The sequence below is a fragment of the Boleophthalmus pectinirostris genome, unplaced genomic scaffold (assembly GCF_026225935.1).
Source record: "Boleophthalmus pectinirostris isolate CB_2022bp ecotype Guang Dong unplaced genomic scaffold, ASM2622593v1 HiC_scaffold_14, whole genome shotgun sequence".
Taxonomy (NCBI): domain Eukaryota; kingdom Metazoa; phylum Chordata; class Actinopteri; order Gobiiformes; family Gobiidae; genus Boleophthalmus; species Boleophthalmus pectinirostris.
Genome location: NW_026571047.1, coordinates 13,871,907 through 13,896,826, shown reverse-complemented (window position 1 = coordinate 13,896,826; position 24,920 = coordinate 13,871,907). Strand labels below are relative to the sequence as shown.

At 38.6% G+C, this 24,920-nt stretch overlaps 6 protein-coding genes across 17 annotated transcripts; 3 read left to right on the top strand and 3 right to left on the bottom strand.

Moving 5' to 3' along the window:
- Nucleotides 1-136: 136 nt before the first annotated feature.
- On the bottom strand, nucleotides 137-2,154 carry LOC110171041 (zinc finger protein 813-like). The gene is made up of 3 exons (XM_020936726.2): nucleotides 2,013-2,154; nucleotides 1,613-1,800; nucleotides 137-1,511 (listed from the first exon to the last, which is right to left on the bottom strand). Exons 2-3 carry the CDS (start codon nucleotides 1,797-1,799, stop codon nucleotides 658-660), a joined length of 1,041 nt encoding a protein of 346 aa, XP_020792385.1. The 5' UTR covers nucleotide 1,800; nucleotides 2,013-2,154; the 3' UTR covers nucleotides 137-657.
- A 128-nt stretch (nucleotides 2,155-2,282) lies between these two features.
- LOC110171023 (ras-related C3 botulinum toxin substrate 2-like) lies at nucleotides 2,283-3,342 on the bottom strand. Its single transcript, XM_055150458.1, has 2 exons — nucleotides 3,237-3,342; nucleotides 2,283-3,148 (listed from the first exon to the last, which is right to left on the bottom strand). The coding sequence occupies exon 2, from the start codon at nucleotides 3,132-3,134 to the stop codon at nucleotides 2,556-2,558; it is 579 nt and encodes a 192-aa protein (XP_055006433.1). The 5' UTR covers nucleotides 3,135-3,148; nucleotides 3,237-3,342; the 3' UTR covers nucleotides 2,283-2,555.
- A 3,061-nt stretch (nucleotides 3,343-6,403) lies between these two features.
- pkmyt1 (protein kinase, membrane associated tyrosine/threonine 1) lies at nucleotides 6,404-10,095 on the bottom strand. 6 transcript variants are annotated; one of them, XM_055150122.1, is made up of 8 exons: nucleotides 9,727-10,095; nucleotides 8,752-9,156; nucleotides 8,338-8,575; nucleotides 7,939-8,209; nucleotides 7,747-7,853; nucleotides 7,496-7,668; nucleotides 7,174-7,391; nucleotides 6,404-7,077 (listed from the first exon to the last, which is right to left on the bottom strand). In XM_055150122.1, the coding sequence occupies exons 2-8, from the start codon at nucleotides 9,118-9,120 to the stop codon at nucleotides 6,726-6,728; spliced, it is 1,728 nt and encodes a 575-aa protein (XP_055006097.1). In that variant the 5' UTR covers nucleotides 9,121-9,156; nucleotides 9,727-10,095; the 3' UTR covers nucleotides 6,404-6,725. The 6 variants fall into 6 exon arrangements, with proteins under 6 accessions (XP_055006097.1, XP_020792337.1, XP_055006094.1 ...); XM_020936678.2 differs by lacking the exon at nucleotides 9,727-10,095 and adding an exon at nucleotides 9,616-9,716; XM_055150119.1 differs by lacking the exon at nucleotides 9,727-10,095 and adding an exon at nucleotides 9,647-9,712.
- On the top strand, nucleotides 9,688-13,149 carry LOC110171025 (elongin-B-like). 2 transcript variants are annotated; one of them, XM_055150127.1, is made up of 4 exons: nucleotides 9,688-9,841; nucleotides 10,549-10,683; nucleotides 11,988-12,096; nucleotides 12,182-13,149. In XM_055150127.1, exons 1-4 carry the CDS (start codon nucleotides 9,839-9,841, stop codon nucleotides 12,307-12,309), a joined length of 375 nt encoding a protein of 124 aa, XP_055006102.1. In that variant the 5' UTR covers nucleotides 9,688-9,838; the 3' UTR covers nucleotides 12,310-13,149. The 2 variants fall into 2 exon arrangements, with proteins under 2 accessions (XP_055006102.1, XP_020792365.1); XM_020936706.2 differs by having other exon boundaries at nucleotides 9,689-9,841; nucleotides 12,197-13,149.
- A 340-nt stretch (nucleotides 13,150-13,489) lies between these two features.
- Nucleotides 13,490-20,119, top strand: LOC110170988 (transforming growth factor beta-1-induced transcript 1 protein). Of its 4 annotated transcripts, none has more exons than XM_055150125.1 (12): nucleotides 13,490-13,795; nucleotides 15,574-15,621; nucleotides 16,151-16,263; nucleotides 16,375-16,430; nucleotides 16,794-16,930; nucleotides 17,014-17,077; nucleotides 17,299-17,383; nucleotides 18,028-18,216; nucleotides 18,306-18,479; nucleotides 18,557-18,638; nucleotides 19,215-19,363; nucleotides 19,537-20,119. In XM_055150125.1, exons 1-12 carry the CDS (start codon nucleotides 13,783-13,785, stop codon nucleotides 19,801-19,803), a joined length of 1,377 nt encoding a protein of 458 aa, XP_055006100.1. In that variant the 5' UTR covers nucleotides 13,490-13,782; the 3' UTR covers nucleotides 19,804-20,119. The 4 variants fall into 4 exon arrangements, with proteins under 4 accessions (XP_055006100.1, XP_055006101.1, XP_020792327.1 ...); XM_020936668.2 differs by having other exon boundaries at nucleotides 13,542-13,795; nucleotides 16,151-16,299; XM_055150126.1 differs by lacking the exon at nucleotides 15,574-15,621 and having other exon boundaries at nucleotides 13,522-13,795.
- Nucleotides 20,120-20,401: 282 nt separating this feature from the next.
- On the top strand, nucleotides 20,402-24,838 carry patl2 (PAT1 homolog 2). Of its 3 annotated transcripts, none has more exons than XM_055150296.1 (19): nucleotides 20,402-20,557; nucleotides 20,721-20,871; nucleotides 20,944-21,194; nucleotides 21,283-21,345; nucleotides 21,416-21,457; nucleotides 21,623-21,688; nucleotides 21,762-21,836; nucleotides 21,914-22,047; nucleotides 22,151-22,225; nucleotides 22,293-22,416; nucleotides 22,500-22,617; nucleotides 22,695-22,801; nucleotides 22,879-22,932; nucleotides 22,997-23,139; nucleotides 23,224-23,380; nucleotides 23,517-23,657; nucleotides 23,745-23,842; nucleotides 23,909-24,049; nucleotides 24,151-24,838. In XM_055150296.1, the coding sequence occupies exons 1-19, from the start codon at nucleotides 20,534-20,536 to the stop codon at nucleotides 24,182-24,184; spliced, it is 1,998 nt and encodes a 665-aa protein (XP_055006271.1). In that variant the 5' UTR covers nucleotides 20,402-20,533; the 3' UTR covers nucleotides 24,185-24,838. The 3 variants fall into 3 exon arrangements, with proteins under 3 accessions (XP_055006271.1, XP_055006270.1, XP_055006273.1); XM_055150295.1 differs by having other exon boundaries at nucleotides 21,524-21,688; XM_055150298.1 differs by lacking the exon at nucleotides 21,416-21,457.
- The last annotated feature ends 82 nt before the right edge of the window (nucleotides 24,839-24,920 follow it).

Below are 24,920 nucleotides of genomic sequence, written 5' to 3'. Positions count from 1 at the left end.
AATATGCATACTTTGTTTGTGTGCATGCCTAATATATTATACAACTGTTGTACCTGCGTAGTAGCAGTGTAGACCAACTTGACATATAGACAAACCAAAGTTGACTTAATTGTACATACAAATAAAGGAAACACAGGCTATTTTAATGTTTAATTTAAACATTGCAATTACTAGAGAATAGTGTTGTTCTATACAAATACATGTTCACATATATAATGAAAATAAAAAGGCAAATTTTAACAATAATTTTCCTTCAATAAAGTTGGCACCTTCCAGAAAAAAAAAAAAGAACAGATAAGGTATCAAACCTTTTCAAACTATTCCATTTGTCTATTAAATAGTTCACTGAAAATTTCTATACAATATAGGAAAACTGATGTTGCCTAGGTACCCTTTGGTTCTTTTACATGTTTCTTCCATTTAAAACAAGTACAGGACAACATTAGACCTAATTATGTAGCTTGACAAAATAAGTCATCTCACTAGACAGTATCATCACAACTAATATGCCACCATGGTTGCACAGACTGCTCTTATTTTATTATCTAATCAGAATTTGAATTATAATGTTTTATCAATATACTGTTCAGCTTGGATTTTGAGAACAAAGGAGAATATTAGAATCTGTGGGGCTGACATTCTGATAATAACACTTCATTATATTGGTGGCTCTCTCCATACTTGCTGTAATCTCAGTGTCTCTCCAATGTGGATTCTCTGGTGTCTTTTTAAGTTCTCCCTCCGACTGAAACTTTTGCCACAGTGAGTGCAAAAATAGGGTTTTTCTCCTGTATGAACCCTCTTGTGTTTTTTTAAGTCACCCGCTTGAGTAAAACGCCGACCGCACTGTATACAACCATAGGGCTTCTCTCCTGTGTGGCACCGCTGGTGAATTCTTAAGTTTCCCACTCGGCTAAACGTCTTCCCACAAACTATACATACATGAAGATCTTCTGATTGAAAACTCCCCCTTCTGCCGTTGGTCACATCAAAAGAGATCCCATTTGTATGTGTGATCCCTTTAGACATTACCAGACTGGAATAGGCAGGTAAGGGTGGTTGAGAAACTTCAGTAATAACCTGTGCTCTGGCTAGTTCAATAGATGTTTGATGAAAGGAGTTGTAACTTAAATTCACACAGGAGGAAGAGTCTTTAGTCTCAAATGCTCTTGGTTCTTGTTTGACAATAGACAGATTGGCTTCAGTTATTCCTCCAGACTTTGATGTACCCATATTTGTAGCTGGTGTGGGATTTATACTTTGGTTTGCATTACTGGAGACTGGCGCTGTGCGGCTCATATCTTCTTCTTTAACACAAGTCCCATCATCTACTTGCGACTCAAAGACTTCTGTGGGAGACTGGGTTGGAGAGGTAATTGTGTCATTTGACTCTTCTCTCTTTGTGTCATTGTAAGACTTGCTGCCACATTCCCACTGCTCAGTGTGGGAATGACCAGCTATATGGTTTTGAGGAAGATTATTCTCTGTGATGTGGTCAGAGTTGAGTCTCACTAGAAAATAAAATAACACACACACACAAAATAAATAAATACATTCACATTTATGACATTTTATAGCATCAAAATATGAAAAATAGCAAAATTATACCCACATCTCTCTTGGGCAATCTCTTCCTTGAGCTCTTGCAGTCTTCGTTTTAGACTCTCGTTTTCCCTTAGTGTTCTAGCAGTTTTTTCTTGATACTCAGACACGGTCTCTTTCACAGCATCCAAAACTTCATAAACTGCTTGTGTTAGCAGCTTCGCCACACGGGCATTCAGATGTTGCAGTTTAGACATACTGAAAGAATTAACACACAAACAAGAATAAGAAAAGTCATTACACCTAAAACTATAAATTCATGGTTGTTATTATTTTGAACAATATATCACAATTTTGTTGTTTAAATAGCACCCGAAAACCCATATATAGCATTCAGTGTGCCAAAATAATAATAATAATAATAAAATAATAATAGTAATAGTTGTGCTGCAGATGCTAGCTAACATTACCTGTAAAATGAGATGCTAGCGAGGTTAGCATGGAAAGCTGATCAAGTTGACACTTGGGCACATTATTAATCTCCAAAATAACATACAATGTAAAGCAAATATCTTTCCGTGTCAAGTATACGGTACAATTTATTTTTGAACTGCAATTTCTAAACGATGGAGTTGTTTTTCAGCATAACACAGTACTCCCACCGGAAATAGAATTTTGGACACTTCCGTCAACAACAATGCTTTTTTAAAAATGTATTAAATTTTTTTCCCCCACATTCATTAACGTAGACCGTATATGTTTATTATTAACAAATTAATGAAGTGTACAACATTTGTGGAAAAGTATCAAATGTTCCACAGTTAAGACGGGCCAGAACAAAAAAACACAGAAGAAACCAATTATATATATAAATAAAATAAATAATAATAATATAAGTAAAATAAAAAAAATAATAAAAAATGCATCAACCACTATTGTTGTAATACCCGCAAACAGGACTGGAGATTGCTTGTATCTCAAATGAAAGTCTTGTCTATCTTATTATCATTAGGCTATAAAATAATACAATGTTTCTTTGAAGGAGTTCTCTTTATTCTCTGAAGATATATTTGTGCAGCCTTTTCAAATATCTCATCCAATCCTTCTTGATGGATTGAACTACATTCAAAATATCCAGCAGCTCTGATCTTTTTTGCCAGAGCAAGTCCCTGTTGTTGGGTTATTGTGGACAGACGCTTCTCGTTAAGTTTTTCTAAAATCTCCTTGTTATCACGCAGGTCACTCTTAGTTCCCACCAAAAGAATAGGAGCTTTAGGGCAATTTGGTTCAACATCTGGAAGCCACGTTTGTGTAACACTCTGGTAGGACAAAGGGTCAGAAATGGAGAAACAAATAACAACAACATTGGTGTGAGGATACACTAAAAGACGTAAACGTGCATAGTCTTCAGAGCCAGCTGTATCCAAAACATGTAACTGAACAATCTGGTTTTTAATCTTCACTTCTGCAGAGTAACGGTCTAAAAAGTCTGTATGGTACTCTCCAGGAAAGGACTTCCTTATGTAGGTGGAAAGTAAATAGGACTTTCCAGTTCCACTGTCTCCAACAAACACACACTTGGCACTCTGCATTATGAAGAACAAATCTGAAATAAAAAATGCAAATGGTATTGTACAAATGTACAAGTGTGGTGGTTTGAATAAGGCTGTATGTAATCAAATGGAATAGCTTACCTTTAGGTTCTGCAAAGAATTGTCCCAAAATGTCCACAAATGCTCATATAAAGGAGACAAGACAGGTCACGCCTAGCTGTGACTGAACAGGAAATAGCTTCTAAATTCTTTTGAGTTGGGTAATGCAGTAAGCACCTGAAGTAATAAGTTCTGATGACACCGTCATCTATGATGTGTTAGAAAGATGAAAGAAGCCCAAAATCTCAAAATTAAAAATGTCAGAGTCTAATACATGAACAAATTCACAAACAAATAATAAATATAGTACAGATATTGTGGGTTTTTTGTTTTGTTTTGTTTTTTAATTATTATTATTTTTACTGTTGTGGGCACTGAGTAATACTGTAGACCATCTTGGGTTTTCCCAAAGATGTGTGTGTATTGAAGTAAACAGTAATTATACGTTTGACTGTTTAGACTCCAGAACACACATTACAGATAAAACAAAAAAATGGCTCATGGGCCAGTGCTTTTCGGTGTGGACACATGACTTTTGTAGATTCTGAGTGCACTTCTGCTCATGTTTTTTTATAGTAGTTGAATAAATAAAACGTTTTCCACAGTGTCTACATTGAAATGGTTGAACTTTTTACATTGCCACACAAAAGTACCGGTAAAAGTACCCTTTTACTTATGTGCTCATGTCTTTGACTTTGTAAATTGATTAATCAATTCCACTGACTGACCAGAATAGCAGTCCAACATGACTAACCAGATCGATCACTGTTTTTGGTATACATCATAGTATTACATGGCAAATATTTTATCAGTAGGTGTTATAGAGTCAGAGAAACCAACAGACACAACATTCATGATATAAATGCTCCTGAGTCTGTGTAATTGAATAATTAAGTGAAAGGGGTGTGTTAAAAATAATTGCTGTGTGGAGTTCAATCAGTGAGGTCAATCATTAAGTGAAGAAACAAATGTCATTTAGGTGGCCCTTATTTGAGGATGAAGCCAGCACATGTTGTACATGCAATTCTCTCTGAAAACCTGAGAAAGATGGTTCGTACCAGACATTGTTCAGAAGAACAGCGTGCTTTAATTAAATTGTTGATTGGAGAGGGGAAAACATATAAGAAGTGCAGAAAATGATAGGCTGCTCATCTAAAATGATCTCCATTGCTTTAAAATGGAAAGCCAAACCAGAGAGACGTGGAAGAAAACAGAAGACTACCATTCGAATCAAACAATAGCCAGAATGGCAGATTCAGTCAATGATCAGCTCCAGGAAGATCAGAGATGGTCTAAAGTTACCTGTGAGTACTGTGACAATTAAAAGACACTTGTGTGAGGCTAATCTATCGGCAAGAAGCCCCCGCAAAGTCCCACTGTTAAAAAAAAGACACGTGCTCAAGAGGATACAATATGCCAAAGAACATATAGACTGGCCTAAAGAGAAATGGAGAAACATTTTGTGGACTGATGAAAGTAAGATTGTTCTTTTTGGGTCCAAGGGCCGCAGACAGTTTGTCGGACGACCCCCAAACACTGAATTCAAGCCACAGTACACTCTGAAGAGCGTGAAGCCTGGTGGTGCAAGCATCATGAACGATATGGGGCTGTTTCTCTTACTATGGTGTCGGGCCTATTTATTGCATACCAGGGATCATGGATCAATTTGTTTATATCAAAATACTTGAAGAGGTCATGCTGCCTTATGCTGAAGAGGAAATGCCCTTGAAATGGGTGTTTCAACAAGACAACGTCCCCAAACACACCAGTAAGCTAGCAACATCTTCGTTCCAGATCAAAAAAAAATTTAAGTTATGGAGTGGCCAGCCCAATCCCCAGACCTTAATCCAATAGAAAACTTGTGGGATGACATAAAAAATGCTGTTTTTTGAGGCAAAACCAAGAAATGCAAAGGAATTGTGGAAGGTTGTCAAATCATCCTGTGCTGGAATACCTGTTTACAGGTGCCAGAAGTTGGTCTACAGGACATGCAGGAAAGATGTGAAGCAGTACTCAAAAACAGTTGTTATACAACTAAATATTAGTTTAGTGATTCACAGGAATGCTAAATCACAAAGTTTTTTCGTTTTATTGAGTAAATATTTGAGTTTGTAATGAAAAATGCAGACACTGCTATTTTTTTTAACAGCCCAATTAATAATAATAATAATTTTTTGTATAGTAATTAAAATATTGACACTTTTTTCTTCATGTCTTGATGTAAAAAATAATATGACATGTTCCCAATGAATGGAAATAAAAATGTTATGACTTTTGAGCTTTACTCACGTTTTAAAAAACACTATTATTTTGAACACAACTGTAATATATATATATATATATATATATATATATATATATATATATATATATATATATATATATATATATATATATATATATATATATATATACACCTTGATCCTGGGGTCTCCAGCCCGTACTCTGCACAGATGTTTCTGTACACTATGCCTGCCACTTGGTTATGTCGCTCCATGTATGCTTTCCCTGCCAGCATCATACACCCTGCAGTTTTGTGCTGGACTGTCTCAGGAGCCTCTTTGCACAGTCTACACCGTGGGTCTTGTCTGGTGTGGTAGATCTGGGCCTCTATTGCTCGCGTGCCCAGGGCCTGCTCCTGAGCAAGAGATATAAGAGATTGGATTGTTACCATTGTTGTCAAGTTTGAGTTTATCCTGAAATTCTTGCAGTCTCTAGTTCAGACTCTGGTGTTCCCTTTGAGTCCGAGTTGTCCTCTGTAGATACTCTGCTGCCATCTCCTTGAACCTCTTCCTGCACAACAGCAGTTTGCATCTGTGAACTACAGACAGCACAGCTTAATTCACTGACAGCCTCATGTGGTTTCAGTTTGAACATCTCTTCGTAAGTCATGCAGACTATATCTTATATGACATAGCAGAATGAGGTCTGAAATTACATAAACAAATCATGAAAAAGCTGTCCTATATAATTTCTTCCCCCGAGACTAGCGTCAACCATAGACCGTACTAATTTAGTCAATGGCATGGTTAGAGCCAGTTCTTAAACTCTAGCACCACCTTTTGGCAAACTGTAAACATTTCCCGTGGTTAGAAGTTCCCTCAGTTTCATAATAAAATATATCTTTACATAATTATCTAGACAGCTCCTCCTATTATCTTATCAAAATAGTATGACTAGTAGCATCAAATAAACACAGTTACAGGGAATCTGGGTTCTCACAAATGTATTTTCTGACGATCATAAGACACAGGACATGAATACACTAAAGAAAGTATAACTTACATTACAATAGGAAACAATTCATCATGACATGTCATTTTAGCAATATTTGCATTTGCACAAACACAAAAAGAGCATCAAGTTCAAGATTAGAATCTCTCCTTTTCCCCCAAAGACAATTCCCTAAATAAAAGTCAAAAGAGGCAGTTACAAAGTCAACAAGTAAATGGCAAAATTGTTTTGTCAAAGCGTTCCAGCACAATTAATACAGTCTTATATTTTTTACCCTCACCAATGTGCCTGACAGATTTAAGACTCGCCATCACAGGCTGTCTCTTCAAAAAGGCTCAGCAAGTTCTTTGGCTCAAAGTTTGGTCTCTGTAGAAGTTCATTAGCTCTGACCCAGTTGCGACCACTTCGTTGAGTGGACTTGGCAGATGATTGACGGCTGAGTTGAGAAGTTTTGATGGGACTTCCATTTGGTGAAAGATCATGACAAGAATTGAATGAATTTATACTGGAAGGGGTCAGAGGTAAATGGCAGGATGGCCATTCTCTTAAAACTGAATGATTAGGTGTATGAGCAGGGCTTCGGTGGTAGTGAGAGGGTGACCTAGGGAGAGGCGTAGATGTGCTTTCCAAAGACAATCTTGACTTTAACCTGTGAATACAAAATACACGGTAAACAGTGGAGCAGATAGATAGTAAAAAAAAAAAAAAATTAAAACAACAGTAGACTGACACAGATAAGGCACACCTGTGGGAGAATGTAGGGGAGAGCTCTGGGTCCAATTGATCCACAAAAAACACAGATTCCTCCTCAGGTGTTCCAGACTCAGCCATCATGGCACTGAGCGAGAGAGTTAAGTCTTTGTCCCAACTGTCTTTGGGGGGAGTAGAGGGGGCTGACATAGACCAAGGAACAAACGACCAAGGAAGAGAGAATAGCACTCTCCAGCCAAAGCATGCTGCCTTCTGTGACAAATGGGACATATAGCAATCATATCAATATAATACATTAATTCATGCTTCAAATTGAACACAGCTCCTCATTGTTTCAAATCCATAATACAACATACCTGACAGAGAAAGATAAGTGCAAGAACAGTCTCAGTGACTGTAAGGTAGATGCGCCTCTTCCACCTTCGTTTCCTGACACATGGGAGGGAGAGAAGCTCTGAGACTGTGGGTCGCTTGGATGGTTCAGGAGTCAGCATCAGCTTCAGGACTGTCTGAAACTCAGGTGAGAGACCTAAAAAAACCCAGAGGGGAGTAGTATAATAGTATGTACTCATTCTTATTTAACAGACATTAAGAGACCAATAACTACCACTCGTAAACTCTGCAGGAAGACAGCCTTGTCTTAGCTGCTGCCAGCCCTCTCCTCCATTAGGAACCTCAAGATTGCAGGCTAGCTCCAGTATGGAAACACCCAAACTAGTTGAAATTGGATTAGATTAGAAGCTGTTAATTGTTTAATCATATGACTTTAACAGCAATGCAACAAATGTATGATTTGTACCTGAAAACATCTGCAGCTGGCCCATACTCTCCTTGTAGCAGCTCTGGAGCCATGTATCTGGGGTCTCCTTCTTGCATATCTTCCTTGACAGTTTGCTCTCCAACATTTTTCTTGAATTGAAATAATAGTCCAAAGTCAGCCAATTTCAGACGACCAGACTCAGTGACGAGGACATTGGCAGGTTTTAGGTCCAAGTGCACAAAGCCATGAGAGTGCAAATGTTCAAGTGCTGACAGGAGGTCGCAAAGGTAATTCCAAGCTGCTGGCTCATCTGCATTTCAATAAAAAATTAATATAAAACAGGATTTATATTATTCTTTTCATTATTGTTATGTAACTGCTACCTCACCACCCAGTAATCAAATAACTTAATTTAAATGCATATCATTCATAACTGACCAAGACCAGGAGGCTGGTTTTCAGCATGGAGCAACAAGCTTGTGTTACACAGCTCTGTCTGGATGAAAAGGCGACCACACTCCTCCCAAGCTGCTACAAATTTCAGAATGTGCGGGTGTGGAGACAGGCGTTCATGATTTCTCGCTTCTCTTAAACTTCGGCTCCGTTCATTGTTTCCTCTGAAGCGATGTGCAGAGCGCTTGACTGCATACTGGTGGCCATCTTTGTTACTTTGCACCTACAACACAAAAAAGCTTCATTTGTGAAAATGGCTACTGCAGAGCTAACTCTAGTAAAGGATTAAAAAGTATTTGCATATGCACCTTACAATCACTGCATGTCAAAAACACAATATTTACTGTCCCAGTTGCTCTATATACACGGTGCTTAATTTTGCAATACAAATATACTCACCTTGAATACTTCCCCAAAAGAGCCTCTTCCAAGCAAACCCAAATTTGTAAAACATTGATTAAAATAAGTCTGCTGTTTGTTAGGATCATATACAGAACTGGGTGGGGGTGATTTGTTCAGAGATTTTGATAAAGGTGTGAATGGAGATGGCTGATGGGGAAACAGCCTGCTTAAAGGGGGCCATCCTTTGGACGGTGGTAGGGGGGGCACGGACCGCGAGAGCTGTGTTGGAGAAGCATAGGATGAGGTGGACGTTGAAGATGAGGAGAATGGAGGGCATCGCTTCTTAATAGAGAAGGACTGCTCAGCATGAGAGAAGTGAGATGGGCGAGGCAACCCGGCTACAGAAGTCTCCACTGCAACTGACATTGTCCAAGGACCCTTCCTCTTGTATAGTATAGTACACTATGAGAGAGCAAAATCAGATCATTATTAGCGAGTACTGAGGGTGCATGTTGGTAGTCAATACAGAGAGAACAAACATTCAAATAAGCAATAACAAAATATAGCATTGTTAACAACATACTATAAATATGTCGATGTTTTGTAGCTAAGATATTCAGAATACATCCTACTTTTGGCCTTGGGGGTATAACTGGCACGACCTATTTAAGATAAGCAGTTATAATACTACATTTATAAACAACATAAGCGCCCGTGCCATTAGAGAACAGTTCTCAAAGGTAAAATGTCCCTCACAGAAAGTATTAACCAAGATTAGGCGAAGGTGGATCCCTTAAAATACATAAACAACATGCCTTTAGCAACATTTGCCAATCTAATGTCAAAGTACGCGTTTAACGCTTGCACGCAGTGGTAGTAAAACGCCACACATGAAACGTTACGAAAATGAAATGTACTGACAAGAACGGTTCAGGACTAGACCAAAGCAAACCTGGAAAACACCACTGTTTAGTCTGACACGAATCATCCAGCTGGCGCCAAATTCTGAAAAAATAACGTAGAGTTGCGTACCTTTTTTGTGAATGCGGCAATACTCTCTCATTGCGCAATTTCCGCTGGTGGTGCAGTCTGCTGCTACACAACACAAGGCTGGCCTAACCGGGTAGCTAGCTGATCTCTTGAAATGGTAATGATTAGGTTTTCTTACATTCAGTATTTTTGGTCGATTCTTCGATAGATTAAGCCTAATTCCCCCAAAATATAACGTAATTGTAATGTCACACAGCAAACTGGGCAATACATCTGAGCTTTTGTTTCTTAGCTAGCCCTTGCTAATGTAGCTAATGTGGCTAATTTAACTGTAACCTTAGCGTTGTTGTTGCGGATCTTGGCTAGCACTGGTTGTGATGTAGCACTATTGACGTTACTACTGTATTTATTTATCAAATGAGTGAAATGGCACCGTTATTTTCGCTTAAAGATCACTACTAAGAGATCATACTGGTTCCACTGTTATGGTTTTGCCAAAAGTGTTTCACTATTTTGTTATTGTAATATATTCAAATGATGTGATAATTGTTTCAGATCTAGAGACATTCAAATCTTTATTTGTAAAATCCACGGACTTTTCCTCCATCTACAAAATTACATTTATTTTTTTATACCTGGTTACCTAATAAATCATGTGTATAATAATTGTACAGCAAGCATGCAATCATACCTTATTGACATATTCATTCATATTCATACAGTGTTTGCTATGAAATGTCTGAACATACTTTTCTGCTTTCAATGTTGAAGTATTTGTTCAAAATTGTATTTGTTACAAATTAGTGCAAGAAAACGATTTCATAATAGTTCTTATTAAAACTTTGTATTTCATATTTTTAATAGGATGTTTTTTTAATGATCCGACATCACAAGACTACAATCTTCACAGACGCTAAGGAGTCTACAACAGTATATGAGCTTAAGCGTATCGTAGAAGGAATTCTCAAAAGATCTCCTGAAGACCAGCAGCTCTACAAAGTGAGTTTGTTTTGTTACAGCATGTGCATCGACTCATCTGATTGATCAATAGCCGATTATCAAAATGTAGCAATGGTTATTTGGACAAAATTCACTAGACTCCAAAGCGTGCCGTAAGGTGAGAGAAGAAGTTTTATGACTCAGAGACAGCAGTAAATACACAAGAAAGTGTTTTGTTTGTAAATGAACTTTATCAGGATACCAGTGTCACCATAGCTTCATCTGGGTCAAATTCAGTAAAAGAACATCTCTTTCACAGGCCTATTGCATGCTAGCTAACTGATTAAAAGAAAGAATAATCGCTAGATAAATCAATTTGAAAAATAATTTCAGAACTGTTTTTTACTAACTTACTGTGTGTAAAATTTACCACTGAGTTTAATTACTGACTCAGAGTTATCCTACTCAGACAACTCAAAACACTCCCATTTCAGAAAACAGGTTTGGAGTAGAGTCAGACCATTCAGAGTATGTTCACCTTGAGTTTGGCTGAGGAGAGAGGCCACAGTCAGTGGATCCCAGAAAAGATCTGGCAACTGTAAACCAGAGGATGGATAAATTAATTATTTTTCAAATTTATTCATCCATCTTAGTGGAACAAGAAGTAATATGTCTGTGGACAGGTTGAATTTAGGCGTGACACTAAAATGGAATGTTAAGTAATAGTATACTTTAATGAATAATTAGTATGATGCATTAAAACCCAAAAGTGTAACTATTTTACAACTTGAAAATAATCTTACACACCATCATTTTGCACATAAAGGTCTGATAAATATTTGGAGTACATGATAAAGTGATTAAAATAGGACAGCCATTCAGACCACAACGCAATTAAATGATCTATTTGCTTGATATCAAGCTGATAGATTAACAAATTCAAAAAGTTATAAGTAGTAAATTGTGTTGTATTCAAATTAGAAACTAAAGTAAAATGTGAAAATGAAAAATAAATGTAACTTTTTAAGGTTAAATATGCATAATTAAACTTAGTTTTAACCATTCCTATTTCTGCAAATGGGGAAGTGATCTGTCCAATCAGAGCTCTTCACAAGCAGTCTCTGGTAAAACTCAAGGTCAGAGGAATAAAACTTGCTCTGGACTAGGTTATGTTCACAGAGTGAGTTACCATGGTGACTGACTGAAAACTCTTGAGTTTACCACTTTTTAGGGTTAATAAACCCTAAGTTTGGACTAAACCTGATTCTTGAAACAGGGCCCTTATGTTTGAAAATGTGTAGTTGTAGCAAGCAGAACCCAGACTTGATATTTTGCTTTGACATTCCATATTTTGTGTTTTACAGGATGACCAATTGCTAGAAGACAGTAAAACCTTGGGCGACTCTGGTTTCACTAACCAGACTGCTAGACCCCAGGCTCCAGCAACTGTTGGTTTGGCCTTCCGAGTAAATAGTATGTTAAAATCTACAGTATAATTCTGTTGATCATACTCAAAGTTGCTGCAATTTATTTTAGAGTATGCTAAAACTGATTACAGTCATTTCCTTCCCAGATGAGATGTTTGAGCCGCTGCACATCGAGGCCTTCTCAAGTCCCCCTGAACTCCCTGATGTGATGAAGCCTCAGGACTCTGGTAGCACTGCCAATGAGCAGGCAGTGCAGTGACAGCACCAACAGGGAACGTAATAGGGGCTGTGTTTGTGGATTTACTTCAATGGAGAAGTGACAACAAAGAGATTGAAATTGAATTGATACATGCTAACTAAAGGTAACTATGTCTATCAAGGTTACCTTTGAATTTTGGCCCCAGAGTCCTTTTCTCCCAGAAACCTCGAAAATATGCCTCCCAGATTTGCTTTAATAAAAACCCATTTTGGTTTTCACATCATATTAAGTTCTGACCTTAGACTTGGAGCTAAACCTGTTCCAAAGTCAGAGTCATAACTTTTTGAGAGATTGCAGAATGAATGTGTGTGCACCGTATTAATTGTCAATATTTTTGGAATGGTGAAGGCGTAGTTGTGTGTCACAATGCTCTGAACTAACGTGCATGGATAAGATTCCAGTGTCAGCAAACCGCATGAGCAGATCGTACCTGATCATACTTTTTTCCCAGACACAGGTTTTGCTGTTTACTTTCTCTATCTTACTACTATTGTGTTTTTCGTTGCAATTTGGTCTAATGGCTTGTTTGCATCACCCTCAAGCTTTTATTGTCTTTCTGGTTCATTTCAATGTTCTTTGTTGTATTTTTATGCACTGAGACCAAAGGCAGGTACCTCTTGGACAACAGAGGCTGTGATATCTGTTGCATAAAGCACATACAAGAGCTTTCAAATGTTAGGTTTGCATTAAGAAAATCATTATTTCACCATTTGTTTTGTGTCAGCATCTCCATTGCACACCATTTGTTGCCTAGTATGTTTATTTAGGGTTGATTAGTTTTAATATTTGGCTTAGCCTCTTTTAATTTTACTTTTTGTAAATAAAATTCATCTACATTTATCCTGGCTTGAATGAATCTTTGTCTGGTTTATATTTGGGCTATATTTTGGTTTAATTGTTAAAATGGGACATTTGCGTTTTTATTAATTTGATTTACAGTTACATTTGGAATAATCAGTTTAATAAATCAGATTTAAAACATCTAGCTTTAACCATTACTCAAATCAGTTTTTCATACTTTATGGTGTTGGCCAGACTATCATCATGCTGTCTCTGGAGTTTTCATGTTTGGGAATAACCCGCCTTCTAAACAGTGACAGACCCTCAGTTGCGCATCTATCTCTACAACCGCGCACTGTGACACAATCTTTACTTTTCGTCCCAAATATGGACTAGGAATGTAAGGATGACGTCAAGTGTCCGGGGAATGCGGCTTTGTAACCACATTTATTTAACTACGCCTTCTCCGTTCTCGTCTCCTGGTAGTGGGCATTACACAGGAAGAGACTCGTGTAGGAAAAAACGATGGGACGCCCTTCGCCTCTTTACTCCTCCTCCCTCCGTGTGGCGGATAACGGGCCAGAAGTTATTCGGATTCGAGGCAGACAATAGCCCCGGTACCAGGACTGCGTGTGGCGTCATTTCAACTTATTGAATGGTGTGCCGCAAACGGAGGGAGTGATAACGCACACAATGGAGGATTTGGGTAAGAAATTTCGTGTAAAGCGGTGATGTAGACTGATTTGTATCTGAGGCTGGATCTGAGGGAAGGGGTGGTGTGTGCCCAAACAGAGGAAATACGGTAGGAGTCTTTAGTGATCATGTCAGATTACTTGCTACAGTATGCATGCCTTAGAAAGACTATTGCTTATATTAATTAACACGCTTGATTTGTTCTAGGCCTAATAAAAGATTAACTACATACAATATAACAAACCCATAAACCATATGGACCAGTTGGGTTAACTAAATCAAATTACAAGACAAAGCAATGATCAGAGTTGAACAGCTCCTACAGTGACCAGTCTTGCTGCTGTCCTAAGAGCCAGGCTTGCACTGCAAATACAAAAAATTCTTAGTCAATTAGATTAGTAGAGCCACAGTGGGTTTTCTCATCCATAAGTGAGAGACAGATACCTACTTAATGCTTAACATGGTGTCTTCCATTTCAAGGACATCAAAGGATTGTGTTCACAGTCAATCGCTGGTATTGTGTTAAGTGTTTTCTTTTTTTAACACAGTGAGAAGGAGAGCCATGGGAAAGGCATTGTCGGAAAAGCCCTGAAATAGCCCAGACCGCTCAGCTATTTCAAAAAGCCACAGAGTTCAATGAAAATAGGACATTTTTATTTTTTCCTCAAAACTGCCCATTTGCTTTTGTGGGATTTTGTTCTTCCACAAAGTCCAGTTCAGAGCCCAGGAACACAGGTTTAGCTGAGGCAGGCAGCACTGTGAAGAATGGTGAGATGTTGCCAACACACATCTGGAAAGGATTGTGTGAAAGTTACAGGGTGACTGTGTGAGGGCTAGTCAGACAACCCTGGCCATGTTTGGGACACAGCGTTTGTGCTGCTACCCAGAGTATGTTGTAAGTTTATGTATTGGATCTGGCACTGGCTGTGCTTTGAGAAGAACCACTTGTAGAGAGAAATCATGGCCAAGACAAACAAGTCGACAAGACGCTCTAAATATGGTCAGAATTCCCATTGAAAGAACTTCAGCTCCTTATATGAGCAATCTGGCTTGTTAGTGTAATAGAGTGTGCAAAATTGTATTCGCACCACATGGCCGTACCTAAACTGTGAATCATCTGGGACAGTTGTGCCCGCAGGGATGAAATAAGGTTGAGAAAATCCAAAGTTGTTGTCTGGACACAAACTGCACTTTACTAGAACCAAAAGATATAAAAACAGAAACCATAGAGACAGCCACTGACTAAACACAAACTTTGTACTAGCATTTAGTTCACTTCCAACAGCTCCTAAATGAGAACAGTGGAGAGTTTTACTAGCAGTCTGCTCACTCTAGAGACATACAAGGGTTCATTCTCAGTTTTTCAGTCTAAAGAAAAATTTTTGAACATAAGACAAGTGAAAATAAAATACTGAAATAATACCACATATCCAAAACAGTAGCTTCTTTGTCATAAATTTTATGATCATAATTTTTGGGTTTAGGCTGAGCTGTCAGTTCCAAATGATGTCATGTAGCTCCAGAGGCCAAACACTGAACAACTTCCACTTTAACTTGAATTCAGTGCGTAGGTGGATTAGATATCATTTCCAAAACACTCCTCTCCCTCTGTTTCCTCTACACTCTGGCATGTCACACTGCACCAATGTTTGTGTCTATGTTATCTTGAATTTGCCAATGCTGACCGCTCTGCTCACTTCTAACTGTGTGATAAGGCTGCATTTGACATCATGGTCTGTCTTATTACTGTGTGCTGACCTTCTGCTGCTGTATTGGTGTGTCTTTCTATAGGGGAGCCTGAACCTAACTACCCTCTCAGTCCTCGTATAGTTGTGTTTGGTACGTAACTGCTGTGCATGCCAATCTACATGTTTGTTTCCTTTCATCATCCATTTTTTCTGGACATTTCTCAGTATATTATATATAAATTTAAACATTTCATATCTCAATATCTATACACGCTTAACTAACACACAGATGTGTATCATTATGACAATTTGTGAGTTTTAAAAGATCGTGTTTTCACCAAAAATCCATTTAATCTCATTCCACATTCATCACCATTAGCACTAACAGTCAACATTATAGTTTGACATTGCATTCTGTTGTAGTTGTATTTTTTTTTTATCTTGTGGCTGATAAGAATCAACTGTCTGTTTTTGACCAAGGAAAGGTTAAATGTTTTCTGCAATTAGAACAAACTTATTTCATCTGACTCTTGATACTTTAATAGCAACTTCTAATTAACACAAAATTCATTGGAAATGTGTCACATGTTATGAGCACAACCTGTTGCAATGTAAATATTCCTTTGTAATATTATGAGGACACTTGTTTATAAACAAAGTATCTTCCGAATAAAATTCAGATGCCCTTCTTGCTGATTTGGAGAACACCAGCTCCCCTCTTGCGCGTTGTCCAGTCCTGTTGACGTCTGAACCTCCACTGAATGCTGATCCCACATCCCAGGACACTGCCCAGGTGCGACCCCCACCTCCTGCCTATACCCCTCAGCAGGTATGCTGCAGACACCCATAAATGGTTTTAATTGAGTATTGTAATGCAGTGTTGACCTTTTAATTATTTTTTCAGACGGTTTCTGCTGCAATGAAATCCTCACAAAATTCAAACCCAGATAAACTCTACAGGTAACTGTTGGCAAGGCTTTTTTTTCTGATCATAGGGGTTCACATCCAACTTTAAGTTTATTAAGTAATAATTGACATGGAACTAGAACACAATATTTCTAAACACTTTAAATATAGAATTTGCCTGAATGTTTGTTAAATATATTAGAAATATAAAAGAGAAAAGAAAGACCCTACTCTAATTATGCTTATATGTACTAAAAACGTACCATGGAAATATGTGCCTGTAGTGATTATTTAGTTTAGTCCTTGTTTAGGCAGTGGGCATTTTATTTCAGTGAACCAATGCTTAATTACCTATATGCAGACGCACAAAGGCGTAATGCAATAAAAGCTGCCATTGTGGCCTTGTGTTTCTTGCAGCACAGTGAACAAACCCCGCTCCCCTCGTGCTGCGGACCCCCCTCCGGCCTTCTCCTCCTCATCGCTGTTGGGAGGAGGCCTGAGTGAGCTGGATCATCTGCTGCAGGAGCTAAATGCCACACAGTTCAATATCACTGGTCTGTTTACAAGCAGATTTCTTCAGATCATTTGTTTTATGAGAACAATCACTTTATTCCTATGGCTGTATTATTGCATCCAGATGAGATCCTGGCCCAGTTCCCGTCTCCTAAGAAAGATGATAAACCTAAAGACAGGACCATCAGGTAGCTAATCATTACAACATATTGATCACAATGGATGGGTATTTAATGCATTTTTATAATCATTGCATGAAGTAAATTGATTTGAATTACCTATTTTTGTATATTAATGTCATGTCCCAGTTTTTCACAGTTGACAAAAACCTATATTTTATTTATAGTATGAAACTGTAAAAATTATTAACATTCAAATGTATCATTGCATTTTGTGTTACATGTTTCAGCTCTGCGAAGCCCTCAGCAACATCAGCAACACTTGAACTCGACAAACTTATGGCCTCTCTGTCAGACTTCAGAGTCCAGAGCACAGTAAGATATTAGTGTTCCTCTACTTATTATCTGCATTTTATTCACACTATACAATTGGAAAAACATATAAATTAAAGGGACCGCTACCTGGTCCATGGACAGTCTAATTGAGTTAATTTAATTTATTCCGTTTATTCAGACTTATTCAGATTATTAATAAGACTATATACTGGTTTTACTTGGCCCAGAAATCTCATGTTTGAACTTTTTACACAAAGCTGCTGTGTAGTTACCAGTGGGACAAATTATTTTTTTGACATAAATGCTATTTTCAATCTCCACACTTGTATCGGTTGATATCGGATATCAGCAGATATGTAAAGCCATAGTATCAAAACTGGCAAAAAAAAAAAGTTGGACCAGTGCAGTGCATCCCTGATAAAAAGATGAAGATTGAGCTAATATTTTTTCTGGCATGGACTAAACCCATCCATTTTCGTTTACTACTGTAATTACATTTTGTCCCGTATAGTGGAAGGATATAAAGGATGTCACCCTAGCATAATAAATTCAATAAACTGTCTCCCTTATCATAAAATGTTTATGCAACTAATGAACCACTGTTTGGTTACTGATAAGGGGAGGTCTGGATGATAAACCAATGCTTTACTCAGTGTCTTTTTAACATAATATGATTTTTCCAGCCTGTTGCTCCAGTCACCCCAGTAACTGCACCATCTCCTCCACCCGCCTCTGCCGCCCCACCTCAGGCGTCGTCAGAGGGGTCCTTGGACAGCATGCTTGGCCTCCTCCAGTCAGACCTCACCAGACAAGGAGTTCAGACCTCCTCCAAAGGGATATGCACAGCCTGCCAGAAACCAGTTGTGGGACAAGTAAGCATTAACTTACACTTATTAATGTTCAATATTGCCATTACACTATGAATCTGTTTTTAAACTCCATATTTAATTTATCTTCCTAGGTAGTGACAGCGCTGGGGAAAGTGTGGCACCCAGAGCACTTTGTTTGCACTGAATGTGAGACTGAATTGGGCAGCCGCAATTTTTTTGAGAAGGACGGTCGGCCATATTGCGAGTCAGACTATTTCACCCTCTTCTCCCCTCATTGTGCACAGTGCAACAAGCCTATTTTAAATGTAAGATCAACTACCAGTAAAGAGAGCAAACAGCTTGATGTCTTGTAACAAATAATAATTTGAATATATTTTCTCAGAAAATGGTCACTGCCCTGGATAAGAACTGGCATCCAGACTGTTTCTGCTGTGTCAAGTGCAGTCGTGCATTTGGAGAGGAAGGTAATGGGTGGCACATATCCTGTCTAAGATCACTTTAACCAAATACACAAAGAGCCTTGGAATGATGTTTAATTTAGCTTATTTTGAGAAAAACAACCTGGTTTTAAGGAAATGCATTATTTACAATTTGATTAACTTGACCCATATGTGACCCTAGATATGAGGTAAACATGTTCAAATTAAGCTTTTACTGATCACAATTCAAATGCTGTTTTATTCTTCATCACAAAAACATAGGACATAATTGCCAAGTTGTTATAATTATAATTAAATTATAATTGCCAAATGTTTAATTTGGTGTTTTGGTTCTCAAGAAGATTATCCAATCAGAAAGCAGAGTGAGCCTCATGCAAGCCTCTCATTTGGGTTGTCAGTTTTTACAGTAAGAGCACAGGTTGCATACAGTTCCTTTGATGTGTAAAACACCCATTAAAATGGATAATGTCATACTAATTACCTCTCATAGTGTTGTCCATAACAAATAGGGCAGTCCCACACTTCTGCGGTGCAGCCGCAGATTCATGTGGAAAGAAGATCAAATCAGACAAACATTAATGCAGTCTTTTACTCTTGCAGGTTTCCATGACCGTGAGGGCCAGCAGTACTGCCAGCAGTGCTTTCTGACTCTGTTTGCGTCACGCTGTCAAGGCTGCAGCCAACCCATCCTGGAAAACTACATCTCAGCCCTCAACTCCCTCTGGCACCCGCAGTGTTTTGTTTGTAGAGTAAGTGCTTCTCTTTTATGCCTGGCTGGTCACATTTTGGAGTCTAATTTTCACTGAGCCAAGTTTTTAAAAGAATCATGCATCATTTACCACATTCTTGTTTCATGTGTGTTTTTGACTAAATTGTAATAATTCCAGAATTGTGTTCAACTTTCTTTATAAATATTTTTCAGGAGTGTTACAGCCCCTTTGTGAATGGGAGCTTTTTTGAACATGATGGGAAACCTCTCTGTGAAGCCCATTATCACCAGTCGCGTGGGAGTATGTGCCAGGCCTGTCAGCAGCCCATCCTGGGTCGCTGTGTCACTGCGATGGGGGCTAAGTTTCACCCCCATCACCTCGTCTGCCACTTCTGCCTAAAACCTCTGAGTAAAGGCTGCTTCAAGGAGCAGGAGAGCAAACCTTACTGCCATCCCTGCTTCATCAAACTCTTCGGATGAAGTTATGTGTCTGAATATAAATTGCCTATTAATATATGAGTAAAGGACTGCAAGTGTTAAAAGAAATCCCTAACATGATGCCAAAAAAACCCCTTAAGCTTAAAATAATTTCATTTGAACCAAATAATTTGCCCTTTTTAAATATATGCGCTTTATTTTGCAAAAATGTATTCTGTCACTGCATTTGCTTTTGTACATTGTAATATTGGTGTATGTTTTATATGTTAGACCAAATTATGTCAGATATTTTATTCTTTTACCATTGTGCAAATTTACCAAAAATAATGCCAAAGAAATAATAAAAGAAAGACAAACACTTTTTTTTCACTCTGTCTATCTAGTTCATTCTGTAGTTTGCATATATGTCGCATTTAGTGTCATAACTACAATGTTTGAATTCATTTTGGACTGATTCTTCGTCACAACAGCTTAGTATTATACGTCACTAGAGGTCGCTGTTCGCTGATTAGTGCAAAGCTTGTAGCAACTGTCAAGTAGTAAAGATCCTATTTTAGCCAGTATAGCCAATATGTATTTATTTATGCATTTATTTATGTGTCAGTCTAATTGACGTAATACGTGATGACGCACTTATGCCTCGTGCCACGGTTGACACAGGTGAGTGCAATTAAAAGTTGATCAAGCCCTGCCGCCGTTTGACACCAGAGAACGCAAGAAAGTCAGCGGGACACAACGGTTATACGTGTCTAAACGCCGAAAATATTGCAAAATGAGTGATATAGAACATCAACAAGTAAGCGGGTGTCCTTAACCTATCTGCAAATGCAACAGCTCTTTTTCTTCCCTCAGTAATTTATCTGTTGTGGATTTATCATAATCTGTATCACAAATTATGATATGTCCAGACTTTCTTACAGTATACAAAACCTATTAAACATGTCCCTTTGCATTCACAGGAATCTGAAAAGCCAACCCACCCTGAGTGGCCTGAAAATGGAGGAGAATGGAGTGGCAATGAAGAAGACCCAAACATGGACTGTCAGCTCCAAGCCATGGCTGAAGAGGATGAGGAGATCAACATCTATAATGATGAGACATTTGGGATGGGTGTGAACCACTATTCACTATCCACGGTTGTAGTGATTGTGCAGTGTGTCAATCATCTTTTTTCTTCTGTAGACATGGGCACACCAGGTAAAAATAAAGATACCAGTCTCCTACAGTTTGCTCCTCCACCGCCAATGCCTCCTCCATTGGACATGAAAACTCCATCTCTGCGCTGCTCCCCGTCTCCCGCAAGAAGACCAGTGTCCCGGGCTCCTCCAGGACAACGCAGCAGGGGCAGGGGGCTCCAAGGCACGTTGAGCAGGGGGCAGATGTTTGAAGACCCTGCTGTGATGAGGATGGTAGAGGGAAGGCCTAGTATCAAGGTGGTTTTTGACCTGTTATTGCAAGAAATCTTAATTGTTGATGTGTTGATCCTTATGTTTTATCTTTATCATGGTGATGCCTTGGTAGACTTTGGACAGCGCTATTGTGGACTGTGGAAGTGCATTATATCGAAAACCCTTTGAAGTAAATGTAAGCATAAACTTTGGAGACTTGTCTTTTTTTTTTTTTTCATTTTTGCTCATTGTTTTTACGCTTTCAGTGGATGGGTTCAACTTACAAGAGGACACAGTCAATACTAGAGGTTCTAATGAGTTGCTTTGAACCATGTCATTTGATAGTATACCTATTTAACACTAGTTTTCTTTAGGACAGTGCAATAGTGTGTGTGATTAATGGTCGCAGAGGCAGGGGTCAAACTCTGAATGCTAACTTTATAGACCTGTCTCCTCCAATCCCATCCTTCAAGGGCAGGAGTGGAGAGCCCAGAGGGTCCTATGCAAGAAGACAGTTCAGCCAAAGAGAGCCATCTCAGGTGAACTTTTGGACTGGCATTAATATGTATTTAAAAGAGGGATACATGCATCAGTTCTACTGTTGTCTTTCAGATTCCTCCTCCTATGTTACCAGGATCAACCATGTTCCCACGCCAGCCTCTGACCCCAAGGCAACATTTCAATCAGGTACTATGCATATTAAAATGACATTGTCTTGTATCAACATTAACAACAAAGATTAACCTCACATTCTGCTGACCCAGACAAATCGGTTCATGTTTCCTCCAAACCGTCCATGTCCTTCCACTCCAAAGATGATGCAGCTTCGCTTCGGAGCAAATTCACCGAGACCCTCCCCTTTTTACAGCCCGTCATCAAACCCAGTGCAGCGGTTCAGGTAGCATCATCATTTCATCTATGTTCTGCTAAATAAAATAGAACACAGGGTTCATACTTATTCAAAAATTTTACTTAAAAACATGATTCTAATTTCTTAAAAGGTACTCTGATCCTGTGACCCAGCTCCACCCTCACCACAAACGGCAGTTGGTTCAAAAGCAGCGTATGTTCCAGAGGTTAGTGTCGCCATCTTTTTATATTGTGTTTGTGATTGCATATAGAAGGTCATTGTCTGTTTTCCAGAAAATCAGAAGGCTGGGACCCATGGTGTAATGTAATGACTGCAAAAGAAAAGGAGTGGATCACTCGACTACAGATGATACAGCTGCAGAGTGAGAATCCCTATCTAGAGGATTACTACTACCAAGTACATTAACTTTTTACCCCACAGTACCTGTTTTAAAGTGGTATTTAAAGCATTTGTAATAAAATGTCATTGATGTTTTTAAGGAGTATTATCGACGCTTGGAAGCCAAACTTGCAGAGGAGGACCTGGGCATCAGGGGGAAAAAGGAGCCTCCCAAACTCACCACTCCTTACATCACAAAGACTGATGCATATACACCAGGTCTATTTCTGAGGCACTTTACTCTGTAGATTTGATGCTTCACACTAGACTTGTCTCATTCTGTGTTTCTTTGTCAGTGGTGCACATTGAAGGCTCTTTGGGTCAAGTAGCTGTATCCACATGTTACTCCCCTCGGCGGGCCATTAGTGCAGTACACGCTGTACCAGCGTATGGTCAGCACGAGGTATTTCATAGTAAAATGTCAAATATTACAGTTTGTTTATTCAATCTATTTATTTAATTTTTTTTTAAACATTATAGGAACACAAAGACACCAGGCAACAGCGGCTCGAACTCCTTAGTAAAATAGAAAAGGTATTAAGAGAACAATGTAGATAGGTTTAAGGGATTTATGCAATTGATAGTTCTATTTGTACAGTTGTTTATAGTGTTGCTGGAGGTGGAGGAGACGGAGAGGACAAAGACCATTGTTCTGTCTGACACTGAAGAGAGACGATTGATTGAGAAGACACAGAGGAAAGTGGACCACATCTACTTTCAGATGCAGCACCATGACCCATTGTGAGTGGAACAATGACATTTGCACAAAAGGCCTGGCTTATATTTGCCATTTATGAACTATGTTAACAAATGTTTTACTTGTAGAAATTCAACAGTGGAATTTCTACCTTTCCTGCTGATTTCAAAGGGAAAGAAGCTAATAGCTCGCCTTTTACCATTCCTGAAGCGCGAGCCTTCATTAAGAATCCTGCGGATTGTGACATGTAACCTGCCTACTCTAATGAACAGAGACACTGAAGAGGTATATAAGATTATAAATGAAGGGTTCTGCATCTTTTTTTTTCTCTAGTTTTATTAACAAGTTAGACTTGTGTATGGAGCCCATTAAGCCTGTTTTAATCCTTTGTAAGGGCCATTTACAAAAACCTCTTGGTTAGTCTCTCCCAGTGCTCTACCCTCCTCTTCGAAATGTAATTGGAGGCCTCACCTTCACCCAGCTGATCGGGGTCCTCAGAGATCTGACATCTTCAGAGGCCATGTCCGCATATGAGTGTCTTGCTCTGGCCTGTCAGAACAAGGTCTCTGCTTTTTAACTGCATGATTTTAGCTTTAAAATTGACAAATGTAATGCTTGGATACTTTTAACTTGTCCTCTCCATCTTCAGTTTGGTTTGTCCTTACTGTATGCGCTGCTATCACAAGGAGAAAAGTTGCTGTCCTCAGGCGTTCCTCTTGAGCCAAGTATTGGTGACTTTGAGGCCTGGTGAGCACTGATTTATAATCTGGTTAATTTTAATGATGATGATGAGACTGATATGTTTGTGTTTAGGACTGACACAATTTACCAGGTGGCTGGACAGCTGTCCCACTGCTCTTTAGTTGAGCCTCTGCTCCTGCCTTCAAACTTACTCACACTTTTTTGCCGTTACCTGGACAAGCGCACAGTGCACCAGCTCAAAAGTAATATGGAGTAAGTTTGGACAAATTGGGTGGTAGGAAATCAAATGTATTAAAATCCTTACCTCTAAATGACACAGAATGAACCAGAACTATTTTTTTTTCCTTGTTCAGGTCTGCCACAGGATGTCTGGCACTTCCATCTTAAGGTGAACGATAAAACGTGCTTCCCTGGTTATCGTGAGGTCTATTGAGCATGGCGTTGTCATTATGTTAATGTTAACGCATATTAACTTAATCTTACAGATTTTTTTTTTCTTTAATTTGTCCACCCTTCCATTAATCCTACACTTTTTGATCACTTTAACTGTTTCCATTTTATTTTCTTATTGTTTTACCTTCCTCTCTTGTGTCTCCAGTAGGTTGCGTACAGCGTATGTGATTTCTAGATTGTAACCGCAGTCTGGGAGCACAGGGTGCGATTTGCTAGTACTGCCCAACCATTGTAAATTAGCTAAATTAACCAAACATTTATGTAAATACCACTCTCATTTACAATTTGAAGGTTCTTCTATTTGATAAACAGTAGCTTGGCTTTTGGTGACCAGATTGAGGACTGTGTTGTAACATATGATTGTACAACTACTTGTTATGAGGACCACACATAACAGCTATGAAGTTTTGGGTTTTTGTAAAAGGATGTGTACATTTTGTAATAATACTAAATGTGTATTTTGAAATCTCTCTTAAACATTTAAGTTGTAAAGATTTTTATTTCATTTGGAAACTGCTTATTTAAATTGCACCATTGTAGAGCACTTGCAATATAAATAAAAGTGTATAAATACTCATCAGTACACAAGTACACACTTGGCCTACACACAGAATTTAAATCACTGGCTGTATCAGTAGTGAAATTGGCACCTTTTTAAAACCCAGCCATC